General features: G+C 38.9%; 2 protein-coding genes across 3 annotated transcripts; one reads left to right on the forward strand and one right to left on the reverse strand.

The window, feature by feature from the left end:
- The first annotated feature begins 3,396 nt into the window (after positions 1-3,396).
- sp1 (Sp1 transcription factor) lies at positions 3,397-10,369 on the forward strand. Of its 2 annotated transcripts, none has more exons than XM_023325316.1 (6): positions 3,397-3,479; positions 4,030-4,109; positions 5,481-6,849; positions 7,589-7,730; positions 8,347-8,537; positions 8,663-10,369. In XM_023325316.1, the coding sequence occupies exons 1-6, from the start codon at positions 3,473-3,475 to the stop codon at positions 8,965-8,967; spliced, it is 2,094 nt and encodes a 697-aa protein (XP_023181084.1). In that variant the 5' UTR covers positions 3,397-3,472; the 3' UTR covers positions 8,968-10,369. The 2 variants fall into 2 exon arrangements, with proteins under 2 accessions (XP_023181084.1, XP_023181085.1); XM_023325317.1 differs by lacking the exon at positions 3,397-3,479 and adding an exon at positions 3,508-3,624.
- Positions 10,370-16,212, reverse strand: LOC102236048 (cell division cycle-associated protein 7-like). The gene is made up of 9 exons (XM_005796984.3): positions 16,131-16,212; positions 15,935-16,039; positions 15,381-15,743; positions 14,397-14,492; positions 13,777-13,929; positions 13,480-13,623; positions 12,389-12,538; positions 10,637-10,773; positions 10,370-10,549 (listed from the first exon to the last, which is right to left on the reverse strand). Exons 1-9 carry the CDS (start codon positions 16,140-16,142, stop codon positions 10,507-10,509), a joined length of 1,203 nt encoding a protein of 400 aa, XP_005797041.2. The 5' UTR covers positions 16,143-16,212; the 3' UTR covers positions 10,370-10,506.
- Between the last annotated feature and the right edge of the window lie 123 nt (positions 16,213-16,335).

A 16,335-nucleotide genomic window follows, 5' to 3' on the forward strand; every position in this document is an offset into this window, starting at 1 on the left:
CTTGAACTTCTGACTCCACGTCTAGACAGAATACCCCAAAGAAGCCCTAATATTTTGACTGAAAATCCCCCTGCAAGCATTCATGGATGAGACTGCACATCTCAAGTTTCTTCCTGACCCCCACCATGCTCTAGTTCAGTTGTGCATGTGCAACGAGAGCCACACTTTGTTGACCTGGATAACAAAACATTTGTATACAATTTTCAGGGTAACACCAAAATAACTCGTTGTTAAAGCTGTTAGCTGCAGTTGGTCTATGTATATTTACATTTTTCTTGAACTAGAAGGTGTTGCCAACATGTATTTTTAAACATATGCTTGTATAGGCCTTTACTTAAACATACTTCAAGAAAACATTTTTATTTTTTATTATTTTTTCCCCAAACATAAAAGGACAGCTTGAACATAGGGTGTTGGAGAGTCTAAGACTTTTTACTCTGCAGCAGTGATTGAGATTCGCAACTAATATCCAGACAAAGATTGTACAAAACTTGTGGCACACCTAGAAACTGAGACTTACTGTATTATGGATTACAGCAAAACTACAGTATATGGGCAAATCTTTTGTGCCTACTACTGAAAGAGTAGTGGGGTAAAAAGAATGTAAACAGTTTTGGTGTACAGTATTAGAAAATATCTTGCTCATCACACACAACTTTAAATTCCTGTGTCACATGAACATATAAATCAGTGAATAAATTTTCAGTGAGTAGAAGGGCCAGAATGTTTTTTTTATCTTGATGTGGAAAAAAATCTGAAAAACACAAGGTCAGAGGTCAACAATAAATTAAACTCAAAGTTGCTAAATCTTTAGATATTATTTTACGACTTATCTTTCCATTAAATATCCACTACTTTATCCTTGACCTCCCAAGTGTATTCATTGATATTTGTTCACTAAACCCATGAGGCCTTCAAAGAAAAGTTGTATTTACACTATTAAGTCCCACCCAAACTGACTCTGTTTAAAGTGACTTCTACAGGCTTTTGGTTGCATTTTATTTGGTGGTATCAGAGAAATAAGAACCTAACCCCTAGCCCTTTCTACTTGTAAGCAAAATTTTCAAAAACCATTATGACTTTTTTTTCACTTCAGTTATGCTCAAGAAGTGTGATATGAAAGTATAAAATGCTGTGTATTTCATATTATTTCATGTAAATAATTAGATGTTACAATATGTCCTCCTTTGTGCATCACTTTAAACTGGGGTAGCCTATGTACAAATTATGGTATTGCATAAACTTCCCTTGCACTGATTAATGTATACATTATTAGACTACATTCTGAATTGTTACAGTGTTAGAAATTCTTCTGCAGTTTCAAAATAGTCAGGGTATTTGTATTTATAACCATTCTATTATATGCCTGTAATGCCTCTGGGTGACTTCAGACATACCGGGGTGGGTCCATCTTGGACTGGGGACTCACTCCACCCTCTGTTATGTTTACATGGGCACATGTGCTGCTTCATTGACAACCCTCTCATAGTGATAAAAGCCCTCCCACCACAGGACAATGTTCCACTCCCAGTGCGGCTTCAGCCAGTGTGTGTGAGCATGATATGGGGGTTCATCTCCTCCTCAACGGGTGACTCCTCCCGCCACTTCACTGTTTAGCGACCCACCGGCCTCCGCTAGGGAGTGGCCAGCAGCCACGGAGGCAAGACTCAAACAACCAGTCCGCCCTCCTTTTTCCCCACCTCCGTGTTCAAGGCTCCAGATGTGCCTCAGTAAAAAATATATTCTTTTGTATGATAAGATTGGCTTTCATCGAGAAAGGAACTTATCAGTATTTACTTAGATTATTTGCTAGTGACGCTGTTTATGGGAAAAACACATAACCAAACGTCAATCATGTTCAGGAGCGCAACCTACCATGCTTGATCCCGCCCAGTCAACTGCACGTTCCTTCATCCCATTGGTTGATTCGCTGGCGTAGGCTGTTCCACGCTCTGCAATTTGATAGGAAATGTGTCATTTAAAAGGAAGTTAGAACAAGGTGCGCTTCTTTTATAATTAGTGATAGCTCAAGTAACGTTCAATTAAAGGTAAAAAAACAAATAAATAAATAAAACAGCTAAAAAAAGATTTACGGGGTGTTTAACACATATTTTATCGCTCTGATATTCAGTTCTATGAAGAAAAAACTGCCAACTGCAAAAATGTCTTTTTTTTCTTTCATTTAAATGTTTCAGGCCATAAAATACATTTTAATATTAGACAAAAATATGGTTGGGGTTAATGATTTAATTGATTAATTGAAAAATACATCCAAACTAACTTTGTTTAATGTGTAAAACAATAATCAATAGTTTTTTTTTTTTTTTTTTTTTTTACATTGCTGTGGGGAAAATATGTTCCACTCTTTTGGCACTGATTTAAATAAAACTACATTGGAGGGGTTTTCAGCATGAATGTCCAAAGTCAGAGTTGGAGTTGGTGGTTCTTTGGATCATCGACCTGCTGAAAAATAATGCTTTTTGGGTTAAGTTCAGAAAGTAATAACTGGACTCCGTCAGGATACAGCCACTAAACATTGACACGCCATTTTTCTACCAAATCCAAATTCAACTGTAGGTATAATGTTGTTTTCCTGAAATATTATGGTAGGTTTTTTATGCCAGATATATCAAGATAAAAATCTTTTAAAAACATGATGCTTCAGTCTCCTTAGTCATCAGAACGTTTTCCAATGAATTTTGAACATCATAAAGATCTTTTCTTGGTAAATGAGTTTAAGCCTGTGTGTTCTTTTTGGTCAGTAATCTTTTTGGCCTTCGGTGCCATTTTTTGTCCTGCCTTTGTTGTTGTTAATGAATTTTGAATATTAACTGAGTGGGTCCTTCAGTGCTTTAAATTTTAATGTAAATTCAATAGTGCTAAAAATGATACACAGATTTAAATTTATGTCACACTGAATAATCAAATAAGTTGGGAAAGTTTTTATTTTTGGACGGGATATTTTGCATTAGTGAGTTTATCAAGCCATTTATAATTTATGTCTCTATTTATTGCCAATTTTGACACTATCAGTCCTTCATATATTGATACATAATAAATTATATTCTGAGGTCTTTTATACTACTTCATGTAATTACACAGATGTTATTTAAGCTATTACTTCATTTTGCAGCAGTGTCACGAAAATTTTATTTGTTAAAATTCATCTCAGTTTCTCAAAAAGATGTCATTTACAAACTTTATATATGTGTAATTCTTTGAAACAACCAGCGGTTTCATTCGCCATTTCATCTCTTTACGGTTAAATAACCAAAATGGAAACCAGACTCAACTTACATCAACAAATACAGGGGAAAGGGTCAGTGAGTTTGTTCCAGTAACCTAGTGGTGAATAAATTGAACGCACCACTGTTCCTTCTTCAAAGAGAGGGGGGAGGCGTTAAGTTTGTGTGAAGTTGTGAAAAGTTGTCAAGCCGAAAAAGAGCAAAGAAACTCCTCCCGTCTTCAAATTATGAGCAGTAAGTGAACTTTTAAAAACTCGGTGACCTAATTAGGAGAGTACATATATGTTAACACTATGAAGTAATGCCAGAGCGCAGTATTTTACTCAGATTTAATACGACATCGTTTTGTTATCGATCGGACGTTGGGAGCATTTTAAAAGTGAGAGAAACTGACGCTTATTTATAGCTACTTGTTGGATACACCACTAACATTTATTTAAAGAAACGTATTCGTTATCATACTGTATAGTTATGGGTTCGTTTTACACTTTTTATTTTAATATAGACAACTTGTTGTATTTCACCGAGCAGTTGGAGCTGTGTCGGTCACTTTAGCTAATGCCTAGCGAGTTTTCTACACATTACTTAGCTAATCGGCTAGCTGGCAGTGTAAGTAACCCGACGTAGGTTTCCTTGCTATAACCCCCACAAAACAATTCCAAACCTCACAAAAGTCGCTTTATTTGAGTGTATTTGATTGCGTTTATACTTTGTTGCGAAATGTTACTCGGTTTGTGCATTTGCCGCTTAAGAAGTCGGTGATCTTCCAACTCTTCTTCCGCAGATCAGCAGCAGCAGCAGGGTGAAATGGCCGCTGTGGAGAGCGGTGGAGGATTCAGTCAGAAGCGAAACACAAACTCACAAGTAGGTTAACCTGTCACACAAACCGCACTGTTGCAAAACTGCATGACTGTCTCTGTGATGGTGTTGTTGGAGTGATTCTGTGATCCGTCTGTGTTTGAAACTGTGCGGGATGTTGATTTTTCTCCCCGGAGCACATGTCACCGGGGTGGGGAATGGGCAGGTAAATTTCGCCCACACGGGGTGTTCCCGTCTTAGCCGGGCACATCGTGTGCGTTTCGCTCGGCCCATTTGGCTGGCCTCGGAGGGGGTGGCTAGAGGAGTGTGCTAGTTTATAGGGCAGAATAAAGTGTGGGAGGGCGATGGGTGGGTTTGGGGGGAGGGGAAGCCGAGCCCGCCGCCGCTCCTGAAAAATGTGGTCCCTCCCAAACTCAGCCCCCCATGTTTTTTCTCTAAAGACCAACTACACCAGAAGTGCTACGTTGTAATATAGGCAGCTCGAACGTGATTTTAATGCAGTGTTTGTGTGTGGCTTTGCACACACAAAGCAAGCCACACATGTCATCGTTGTGGTAAATTTAAAAATCAAATACCTTCTTCCTAAAATGTTTAGATTTGGGTCTTAACTTTGAAAGCTGGTCACCCTCCTTATACTATCAAATCTATTTTAAACATTTAGTCTCACATAAATACCTGATATATTTATTGAAATAATTCTGCTTAAGATATTAGTTTTGTTTGATATTTAAGTCTCAGTTTTTTTCTTGTCTTACTTTGTCTTTGATCTCCTGTGAATTTATTTATTTAAACAAACATTCTACATTTTTGCAAAGATGGTAAGGTATCTTTTGGATTAGTTTAATATGTGAACTATGTGTGTTTTTTATGTGTACAGGCTCAAAATGTCCAGAAACTGTCTCACCAGTCTTTATTTTGTGCTCAGAAAGGAAAGACTATTGATCAGAGAAATTGCCTAAAAACATAATCTCTTGGCACGCTGTTTACTACTAGCCACGTTTGGTGGAGGAAGCTTGAGGATGCTCTGTCTGGAGGTGGTAAAATAGGAGATTTCTATGAGTAGTCAGATTTTATGGAAGATGTATCAGGGTGTGTAGGATGAAATCTCATCTGATTAATGTAAAAATTTAACTATTAAAATTTCTTCGCTTTTATTGCTGTAAAATGTGCTGTTTTGTTTTTCCTTAAAACCAAAATTCAAAGTTAACATCTGCGATTTCAGTTCATATCTTAATGTCCAACTCTGATAGTGACTGCATGTCCTATTCCGTCGCTATTTTTTTCTTTCCTCTCATTAGGTGTTTTTTATTGGAAAGAAGAAAATCTTGAAGTAATTCTGGTAATTTCAGTGGTACTGTATGTAACACACTACGCTACAGATTCCCAAGCCATTTAAATATTTGTGCTTTATCACAGGAATCACAGCAGCCGTCTCCTCTGGCCCTGTTGGCCGCTACGTGCAGTCGAATCGACACCCCTGGAGAGAACGACTCTTCAGCCGAGCAGCAACAAAATAATCAGCAGCAGCTGGAAATAAATCAGGGCATCTTTACCTCCACTGCCAACGGTTGGCAGGTTGTCCCCCTCAATATTCAGGCATCCTCAGGCTCCAACACCATCACCACTGACTCGTCAGGGGTGATGGCCGGAGGAGACAACTGCAAGAGCAGACAGGTGCTGTCAACATCAGCAGCGGCTGTGAGTACTCAGGGTCAGCAGCAACAGCAGTACGTAGTAGCCCAGGCTCCATCAGTGCCAGGTCAGCAGTTGCTTACCACTATATCAGGCATGATGCCCAACATACAATACCAAGTTATACCGCAGTTCCAGACAGTAGACGGTCAGCCGCTACATTTTGCACATGCTCAGCAGGACCCGACTGTATCCGCCGCAGCAGCACAAGGGCAGCAGTTTCAGATTGTGTCCTCTCCCAGCGGCCAGCAGATCATAGCTGCGACCAACAGAGCTGGCGCCGCTGGGAACATCATAACCATGCCCAGCGTCCTTCAGGGGGCAATCCCCATACAAAATATAAGCTTAGGCAACGGTGTGTTGCAAAACCAGGCCCAGTTCCTGGCAAATATGCCACTGTCTCTGAATGGAAACATCACGTTGTTGCCTGTTGCCACGGGTGCAGCGGGGGGAGATGTTAATGGTAGCGGAGAGGCTGGAGGCAATCAGCTGGTTCAGCAGCAGCCAGCCTCCTCTAGCAGTGGGACGGGGTACATGACCACGGCATCCACTGCTACAACGCAGACCTCATCCTCTTATGGCGCCACCCAAACACAGAAGAGTAACGGCTCGGCGACGGGCATGTTCCAGCAGAACGTCCCCATTCAGCCGGACAACAGAGACGGCCAGCAGCCGCAACAAATCCTCATCCAGCCTCAGCAGGTCATCCAGGGTGGAGCGCCTCTTCAGGCCATCCAGGCCACGGCAGGCGGTCCGGTGTTTGCAACTCCAACACTCAGTCAAGAGGGGCTTCAAAATCTTCAAATTATGCCAAACACGGGCCCCATCCTCTTGCGCACAGTGGGCCCTAATGGCCAGGTTAGCTGGCAGACCATTCAGATCCAGAGTCCCACAGGGACACAGATAACTCTGGCCCCGGTGCAGTCCCTGCCCCAGCTGGGGCAGAATCAGGGGGCGGCTGGTGCTGCAGGGATCCCGGTCAACGCGGTCCAGATCCCGAGCCTTCAGACCATCAACCTTAACACACTGGGCAGCACTGGGCTGCAGATGCATCAGCTGCCAGGAGTTCCCATCCCCATCACCAGCACAACAGGTCTGTAATTTACCAGCATATTAAACAACTGGGATAGTTTATAAAAGTCTTTAGTACTAATTCTGTAACTAATGTTTGTTTGTTCCATTTTTGTTATTTATAAAAAAAAATTCTGGAGATTTTTGATCATTTTGTTCCCAACTATCTTGTCATCACCTTGCTGAAATAATGACTTCTGCATTTCCTGATCCAGTGCTCAAATCTGGTTGAACCAGTTTAGCCATTAGTTTTCATGTGAAACTTTAACCACACTGGGAATGATGCAGTCAGGTTTTTTTTTTTTGTTTGTTTTTTTTACGACTTCCACTCCCATTTTAATATTTTACTGCAGTTGTGGTTTGGCCACAACAGCAGGTTTTTAGCAAGACTGCAGCTTCACTACTAATGGTTTCGTTGAAACCACTGGCAGCCAGAGCTGAAATTAATCATATGTTTGCATGATGGTGAAACTGAACAGGGTGTACAGCATTAACAATTCTTTTACAAAGAATTAAGTTGCTGTAATGTCATTGTTTATATCTTTTTGTATAAAACAAAAAGACATAACATTTCCTTTTAATTTAAAGGAAATGTTAAAAAATGAAATATAGTTTCCCAAAAAAAAAAATTATCATAATGATCGCTGCACAAAAACACATAAAAAAAGGAAAACCTTTTTTAGAAGTTGATAAATTGTTTGTATTTAGGCTGGAAGATTTCATAACTTTGCCTTTGGATTATTTCTTCTCAATTATTACAGGGGACCAGGTGTTGCAGACAGGCGGAGATGGTTTGGATGACGGCGCACCTCTGGAGGACGAGGATTTAAGCCCTCAACCTCAGGGACGACGAAATCGAAGAGAAGCTTGCACCTGTCCGATGTGCAAAGACGGAGAGCCACGGTACGTCACCGATCTGTATGGCTGGTGTCTTGGGTAAAATGTGTTACCACAATAATGAAATGTATTAAAGTGCTTAACTCCTTTGAGTAAGTTTTATTTTATTACAATGTAGTGTTTTGTCTAGCTTTCAAAATTTAGTGCGATTAATCATGTTTTAGCTTCAGAAATGGTTAAACTTTACATTCCTGAATTATCAGTTTGAAAGGATTTGGCGACATCTAGTGGTCATGTTACACATGGTATAGATGTGATTAAAGAGAGGGGAAAATCCTGTTAATAATCCTGGGAGACGACGAGGTAAAATTTCCAGAAGATTTTTGGACTTTTGTGAAATTTGAGATTATTTCTAAACCTCAGATAAATTGATGACAGTTTTTATGCAAAATTAATTCTGCTGCATATTTAATTAAAATGTAATAGTCATGCAACAAATGAAGAAATGAATAATCCTGTCGGTTTATTTTAGCGTACCCTAGATAGCTGTATGCGTTGATGCAGTCTTTACCCTGAAACTCAGATATTTTATTGTACAGTTTTCACTTTAGTGGATTATGTAAACCTCCAAATATCAGATCAGGTTAAAAATTAACTCCTAAACATTTTTGACTTTGTACAGTGACCCAAATAAGAAGAAGCAGCACATCTGTCACATTAGCGGCTGTGGGAAGATCTACGGCAAGACGTCCCACCTTAGAGCCCATCTTCGTTGGCACACAGGAGAACGGCCCTTCGTTTGCGGTTGGTCGTTTTGTGGCAAACGATTCACGCGTTCAGATGAGCTTCAGCGCCATAAGAGGACACACACAGGTGAGGAGTTCAGTGTCCAGGCCAAGGACTACATTCAAATGACTGAGTACAATTTTTTAAGATTTTCTAATTGCACAGCCGTCAGTGCACAGTCCTTTGACATATTTTCATACCCTTACTTTCAGGAGAGAAAAAATTTGCATGCCACGAGTGTCCCAAACGCTTCATGCGCAGTGACCACCTTTCCAAGCACATCAAGACCCACCTGAACAAGAAAGTACCAGTCACAGGCAACAGCATCGCCATGTCAGCCGATGCAGCTTCTCCGTCGGCAGGAACAGAAATCAGCGCAGGAGCCGGTTCAAACAATGACCAGCACACCATTGTCACCATGGAAACCTTATCTGCAGAAAGCCTTGCTCGGTTAGCCAGCAGTGGCATCAACATGATGCAGGTGGACCTTCAACAGCTCAATGGCAACAGTTACTAGGGACAGTGTGAAAGAGATGCTCAACTATAAATTTGGACGTATGGGAGGGATTGGGGGGTCAAAGGGCATGTTCCAGCAGAAACAGAACCTCTTGGAGGTGTCAGTCTGAAGGGGGTTCTCCGATGCTTATAATTTGTAGAACTGAGACAGAAATTTGATTTGCATTCTTGTATGTAGAGGCTTGTGGTATTTAGGTTTCTGAGGTGGACAGCTGGGATTAAAATCTCAATCTGCAAAAATCACTGTGAAATCCTATTTCCTGTGAAGGGAAATGATTTTACACTAAAACACAGGTCAGCACACGCCATGATGTCGCTGGAATTCTGTTGAGGTTCTTCAATGAAGAGATGACACTAAGTCAAACTCTTGATCTTTTTCTCTCGCTGTTTTAAGCTTTGCCCCACTTTTCTTCTACACCTCAGAGGTTTCCTGAACAGCCCAGGCTGACGTTTCATGTCCCTCAGGCTAACCGACACATCATCTCAAAATGAAACGTCTGCAAATAATGAAAACGTCTTGCAAATTTTCAATTGTCATTTTGTTGAAGCCAGAAGCACAAATGTGTTGGAGCATATTTGTCATGAAATTCTGAGAATAACTTTCACTTCTTTTGTGAAAAAATTCAAGCCATCATGCTTTAATGTCGGGATAGAAGCAAAGCATATTTTCCATGTATATATACTTTTTTTTAGTCAACAGTACAGAAATTCTTAGCACAAACAGGAATATATAACATGGTTGCAGGTGATTGCCTTTCTGTTGTCTGTACGTCTTATGCACAATCAATCGTAATCTTATTTTTATATATATGTAGATTAAATTTGTAAACTTCAAAGCTTTTCATATAATGTTATAAGATCCAGATCTTCCAGTCTCTTTTCCATCTTATATCTTCCTCACAGCCATGTCAGTGGTTTGTTTTCCCCTCTTTGATTAATAGTTTTCAGATATGGTCAGAATTCTTTGCAATAATGTTAAATACTAAATATACAAGCTCCAGACCAAAGGTTTATGCTCCTTTTTATAAAAACTACTTGGGGAATCTTTCTTTGGTCCACAAGCTTTCTAAAAGTACTCACCTGGTGATGCAAATGCCAAAATTATAACTGGAAAACATCCAGCAAGGCCGACTGTGTGTACTCTTCATTTACTTGTCCAAACAAGTAGCAAAAGGCATTGTCAGAATGTATTTGCCTAATACATTATTTTCCTAATTGTTATTTTCTTCATAATTATGCTCTGTATGAATTGTAACCTGTGCAATGCATGTTTAAAACTTCAACTCATTGGACAGCAAGTGCTCTTACCTCCTTCCTCCCCGTTTTTAAATAAGGGATTTTTTTAACTTGTTTATATAACAACTGCAAATGCCAACAGCTGGATTAAAAGGACATCTTTCTCATTTCTTTGCAAACATGTCTTTAGCTTTATTCACAATACACAAAGGACAGCAAAAACTTGGTTACATTTTTAAAAACTGTAAAAACAAAAACATCATAAGATGCAACAAACTGAACAAATGTCCACCCAGAGTTAAAATCACATCTCCACTTTCTCCTCGTCCTTCAGTTTTTCACGGAGGCTGCAAGGGCAAAAAACGAATACATTAAATATTTAGCCATTCTTACTGGTAAACAGCATAATCAAGTTACAGGAGTCTGAATCTCACCTGCTGAGGTAGGAGTGGACGTCAGAGAAGCCACGGTACTGAGCCAGAGGGAACAGGATGCCAGTAGGGCATCGGCCCTCGCGCTGGCGGCAGAAACTACAGTTGCAAATACCGCGGCATGGGGGGCACTTCCAGTCCTGAGGAGACGCCACAAAGTTTAGAAGGATAAGTGATACAAACTAAAAATAAACATTGTGATTACATGATCCTGTTAACTTCAGCCTTGCCTGCATTTTGTAATATAGTATATTTTCAGTAATTTTTAAAATAAGACACAAGCCATGTGGGGCATTTACATTCCTGTAAAGGGGTGGGGAATGTAATCTGAATTTTGGCTACCTGTTTCTCCAGAAAATGCCCTTCAGGATTTTCCTATTTTGCTTCATTCATTGTACCTTCACAAGCCTTCTGGGGCCTGCTGCTGAGAAGCTTTCCCACAGCATAATGCTGCCCCCCCCCCATGTTTTTGTGTTTTGGTATTCGAAAACAGAAGTGTCTAAACCAATAGCCAAAAACACAGGTAATTTGAATTTTGGCTACATTAACTTTCAAAAATATTTCAAACTTTTCCAGATTCAACTTTCAAGTATTTTACAGACATTTGATTGGCTTAGTTGGTTTCTATGAATTCTAAAATAATGCTGAGGTTGGCTCTAAGTCCAGTAGTAAAAGGCACAAGTTTTGTTTTTATTTATCTGGCTCCACCTAAAAATCTTCACAGTTTTGTCAAATCTGGATTTATTTAATTAATCTATACTTTGATACATTTATTCTAAATTAGGACTGTTAGTTCATTGTCTGGCTCTTAAAGCAGAACCAGTTTTATAACCATTCAGCAGTTCAGTCCGATCGAAGATTTAAATAACAGAAAAGAAACAGTGAGATAGTCCTTTTTCATTCTTTTTTTAATTTTAAATGTGGGTTGACTCAGTCAAAAAAAACATATTAAGACCCTAAAAAAATCCATTAGATTCTTTTTCTATCTAAATTATTTTTCTACATTTTTTAAAAAAAATAAATAGCCTAAAGCACTTAGTGAGCTGAAATGTATTTGCAGAAAATAGATTCAAAACAAATATAAAAATCAAAATTTAATTATTGTTTTAACCTTTTTGATACCATAACAAGGATTATAGTTGGACTACACTACCCGTTTTACTTTTTCCATAATATCTAAACCTAGAATTAAAAACATAAGCTAATGAGAACATGAAGCCTTCTAGTACAGGACGTCCTAAAACAAATAGCATCAACAACAAGCAGAAAAATCGTACATTTCAATGTGAAGTTGCACAAATGCAAAGACTAGGAGAAGCACACAATACAAACATCACTGAAACCTCCTCCAAAGCTTGCAACCAAACATTTAAGGGTAATTTGTGGTTTCAGGGTGTGGAAGCTAAGCGGTGTTTATGGGAACAACCCTTTTCTGGGCAGCAGTTCATGACCTGAATCTTAAGATACTGTAGGTGTTATGCCAAAAATAATGAACCAAAGGTATGCAAGGCAGTCAACAACAGAAAAAACCCTATCAATTAACATTTTAAAAATAGTAAAAAGAAAAACATTGTTTATCGTTCTACTGCCTTGTCTTAACAAAAGCAATTTCTGCTAAGAAATCAACATAATCAAAGTCAACATAAGAGTTTATTGCAGTTGCCAATTTTATTTATGGAATATAATCTATCATCAGAATGGAAACACTGTGGCTGTATGTTAATTATTTACACTAAAGCAGTAGAGAGCACTGACCGGATTAAGCAGAGCCTTCCTGACATCCTCTCCATATCGGTTCCTCAGGCACGGCCCGCAGAACTGACCCTGAATCCCTCGACAGTTCTCATTGCGGCAGCAAGTCTTTGTGTCGACAGTTTTCTGCCGGCACTGATGGCACGTGGAGCCCTGACAAAAAAAATAAAGACATTATTAACTTTATACAGTACCAATGAAAAATATTAACCTATGTATTTAATCTGTTAATTGCTTTTACAAATCAATCATGATCAACAAAACGTGTTTTAGGATTAAGCCAAGAGGCATATTGGAGACTACATGGTCAAGTGGAAAAAAGTTCCGTGGTGTTTTTGGCTATTGGACAAGACACTTCTGTTTGGTGGACCAAATGCTGAACATCGCCACAAAATCATCATCACAAGCATGGTGGGGACAGTATCATGTTGTGGGAATGCTTCTCAGTAGCAGGCCCTGAAAGGCTTGGAAAGGTACAATGAATGAAGCAAAATGGAGGAAAACCCTGGCGGGCATTTTCTTTCCATTTTCAAGAGAACTATGATCCAGAGAACATTTATTTTCCAGCAAGATAACGACCCAAACCATTAAGCTAAAGCTACACAGAAATGGGTTGAAGAAAACCTGACTGAGTTTGAAGAGTTTTGCCAGGAAAATTTGGAGCAAAACCGCAGCATCCAGATGTGCACTTCTGATTAAAATGTGCATCCAGTGAAAGCAGCCTTGCAGGGGGCAAATATTTATGCAATCACTGGTTTTATGTTACATATTTTTATTTAATTGTCGTTGTTTCGTAGAAATCAGTCTTCACTTTTTTCCCCTCAAAAATCTATATATTTCTTTTGCAACCACAGAGAAGGTTTTATGAGATCTGGTGTTTGATAAAACAAGGAATGTCAATAAGATTACAAAGAGGTAACTGCCAAAAATAAATAACCAGACGCATTTCTGAGCCATGTTAGACTTAGATTTTAAAGAGCTAAATAATTTGTTGCATTTTAACAAATGAAAAGATGAGCATGTCCGTTACAGATTTGGCTGGAGAAATAAACTTTGAGTGAGTTTGTAAGTGTTAAGTTCACCACTGAACTTACTGTGACACTGTTGTAAACCTTGTCAGTCATATTGTCAGCAACCAACTCCAACTCGTCTTCTGTGATGTCAACTACTGGACGGATAATGTGAGGGTTTTTCTGATTGGGTCGTGGAGTGCCGTTGCGACGTGGAGCTCGGCGAACCTAAAACAGGTAATGAAGGTGTGCATTATTTCAGTAAACACCTAAATAACCATATTTAGCTCTCATTGGTTACCAATGTTAATTATACAATATCAGAATTATTTTGTAGAGCAAAACAAACTAATTTATTGTTCAGTTTGTTGTTTAACTGACCTCCAACTGCTCTTCCTCCAAGCTGAGCTCCACATCTGCTTCCAGAGGAGTTGAAGGGTCCTCAATTCCCCCCATAGAGCGGGTCTGTCTGCGAGAAGCCCGTTCTGGGTTCCTCCTGGTCTCCCTGTCATTTTGACCAGAGCGAGGCAGGCGCTGGAAAATTGGAAATGAATCCACATAATCAGTTAGTCCCAAAGGAATATTCAGGTTAAGAATCTTGAATTTATTAAATCTGTACTTGAATTTCAAATTCAGTACCAAATAACCAAACAAAAACAGCAGTCATTATTAACTATTTGAATAGGTACCAATTTGAAAGTCTACTTTTAGTTTTTTCTTTATGTTTAATAAAAACACACTTTTATACCTTGGCTTTCAACACACTGTGATATTGTCTTGTATGGCACCTTAAAATACCCCTGCCATGTTGTATGTGTATATTTTGTATTTTTCTATGTTTTTTTTACATATTTGTTTTAATGTACAGTACTTTGGCTACCCAGCAGTTTTTAAAATATGCTATTGAAATAAAGGCACCTCTTACTCAGACATTCAGTCTACTGCAAAACTGTGAAGACTAGCAGAAAGATGTCCATTTCCGATCTTTCCATCATACTCACAGAGCTTTTCCCTTTTGTCGTTGGTCTGCCTGCTTGTTTTTTAAGAAAGCCAGCTGCTCCAGGCATTTTCTGTAGCTCTGCCATTAGCTGGGCCAACTGTTGGGGAATTGATATGAATGTAATAAATAGTAAATTAATACCAGTGCTTAATTCACCAACTCTAAAACTGATATAAGTAGTAATATATTATGACAAATGTAGGGTAGCAGGCTCATTGTTCATAATCAGAGGACTTAGTCTTATATGAAGCATGAGGATTCATAAAATACACATATTAGTATCCCTATTTGGCTTGTGTTTGGTCATTTTCCACATGTTAAGCTTATAATCAAGGAGACATGTCCATTAGCACACCAACAGTGCAGACTGTAAAAATTATGGTTGCACAACCTCCTGTCAATCTATCAGTTGCAGTCTAATCTGCAGGTGACAATAATGTTCAAACAGCTTAGGTCTAGTGACCAATGGCTTCAGACCAGAAAAACGTCTTAGTCATTCTTATCTAAGGCAGAGACTTTTCAGGTGATTCACATACAAAAAGTGCATGTGAATCACCTGAAAAATCTTCATAAATCTTCTTAACGAGGAGGAAAAAATCCTTCTCGTTAATCTTTAGAGATTAATCTTTAGAGATTAACGAGGAGGGGAAAAAAATCTGCTGTTTCAGCTTGTTCTTCTCTGGTGGCTTCATGATCAAAAAATTTGATTCCAGATTGTATTGAAATTACCTATATAAATAAAAATACACATACTGGAAATAAAAGAAACAATCAGTGTTAAATACTCAAACATCTAGTATGAACACTTATTTTTTGTGTTAGAAGTTCAACTTTAGTGCATTTAGAAAAATATTTGACAAATTTTTAGTGAATACTTTCCTTGGATGTCTTATAGCACTAATTACAACCTCTACATCCAAGAAAACTCTTTAATTTAACATACAAATTTACAAACGTCACCACAAGGCATGCGTTTCTGGTTTACCATTGCTTTGTTGGCCTTGATGTTCTGCTCTCTCTTGGCCAGGAAATTATCCAACTCATCTTTTGCAGAACCTGATCCATTATCCTCAGCTTGATGCGGTTGACTCACAGTCTTCTCCTCATCCTCAAATTTCACATGCTTGCCCTTCTTTGGCCTTTTGCGCTCTCTTGGCCTCTTCACCCCTCTCTTTGCTGCAATATTTTCCTCTTCATCCTCAAACTCTGAGAGCTGAAAAGAAGAGGACGAGCCAGAGCGAAGTGCAATCCTCAGCCTGAAGGGCTGACAGGCAGCAGGTGGTTTAGATGTGGTCTTTAGCTCCATGGGAGAAGAGTCAGATTGTGATTCATGATGCAAATCCAAATTCTGTAAGCAAACAGCAAGGATTTGTCATAAGAGGCAGATTTCTAAGACATTCTCCAGTTGAATTTATTAGTAAAAAATGTGGAAAAATGGATTTGGTAGTGAAATAATTAAAAGTTGTCGACATATTACAAGTAATAGTTTCTATGCCATATCTAATGTTACGTTTGTTGGCAATAAGTGTAAAAACATACCGTTTCTGTGAGCGCAGATTCAGAAAAACCATCAAATGTCTTATCACTTTCTGAATCCTCTGCAAATACATCCACTAGTTTCTCCATATCAGCTTCACACTCCGCCTGTAAATAAAGAGTAAAAACAGCTTGAAAAACTTGTATTAATGTTCAGCTTAAATTCAGTAGGCATTCAGTGAGTAAAAAAAAAATCTACATTTTGATCCATGACTTCACCAGCGCAAACCTCTCAAGTTTAGCTAGGTTCTCCAACAGACAAACCTGTCGTTCAAAGCTGATTGGAAATTAGTGGCACTTGTTATGACGTATCGGACAGCACGAAATATCCGAGAGGGGCGGTGCTTTGTTTGCTGACGACCTATTTTAACTCCGCCCTCATAGAAAGATGTGGACACTAAAAA

Source organism: Xiphophorus maculatus, chromosome 20 (assembly GCF_002775205.1).
Source record: "Xiphophorus maculatus strain JP 163 A chromosome 20, X_maculatus-5.0-male, whole genome shotgun sequence".
Lineage (NCBI taxonomy): Eukaryota > Metazoa > Chordata > Actinopteri > Cyprinodontiformes > Poeciliidae > Xiphophorus > Xiphophorus maculatus.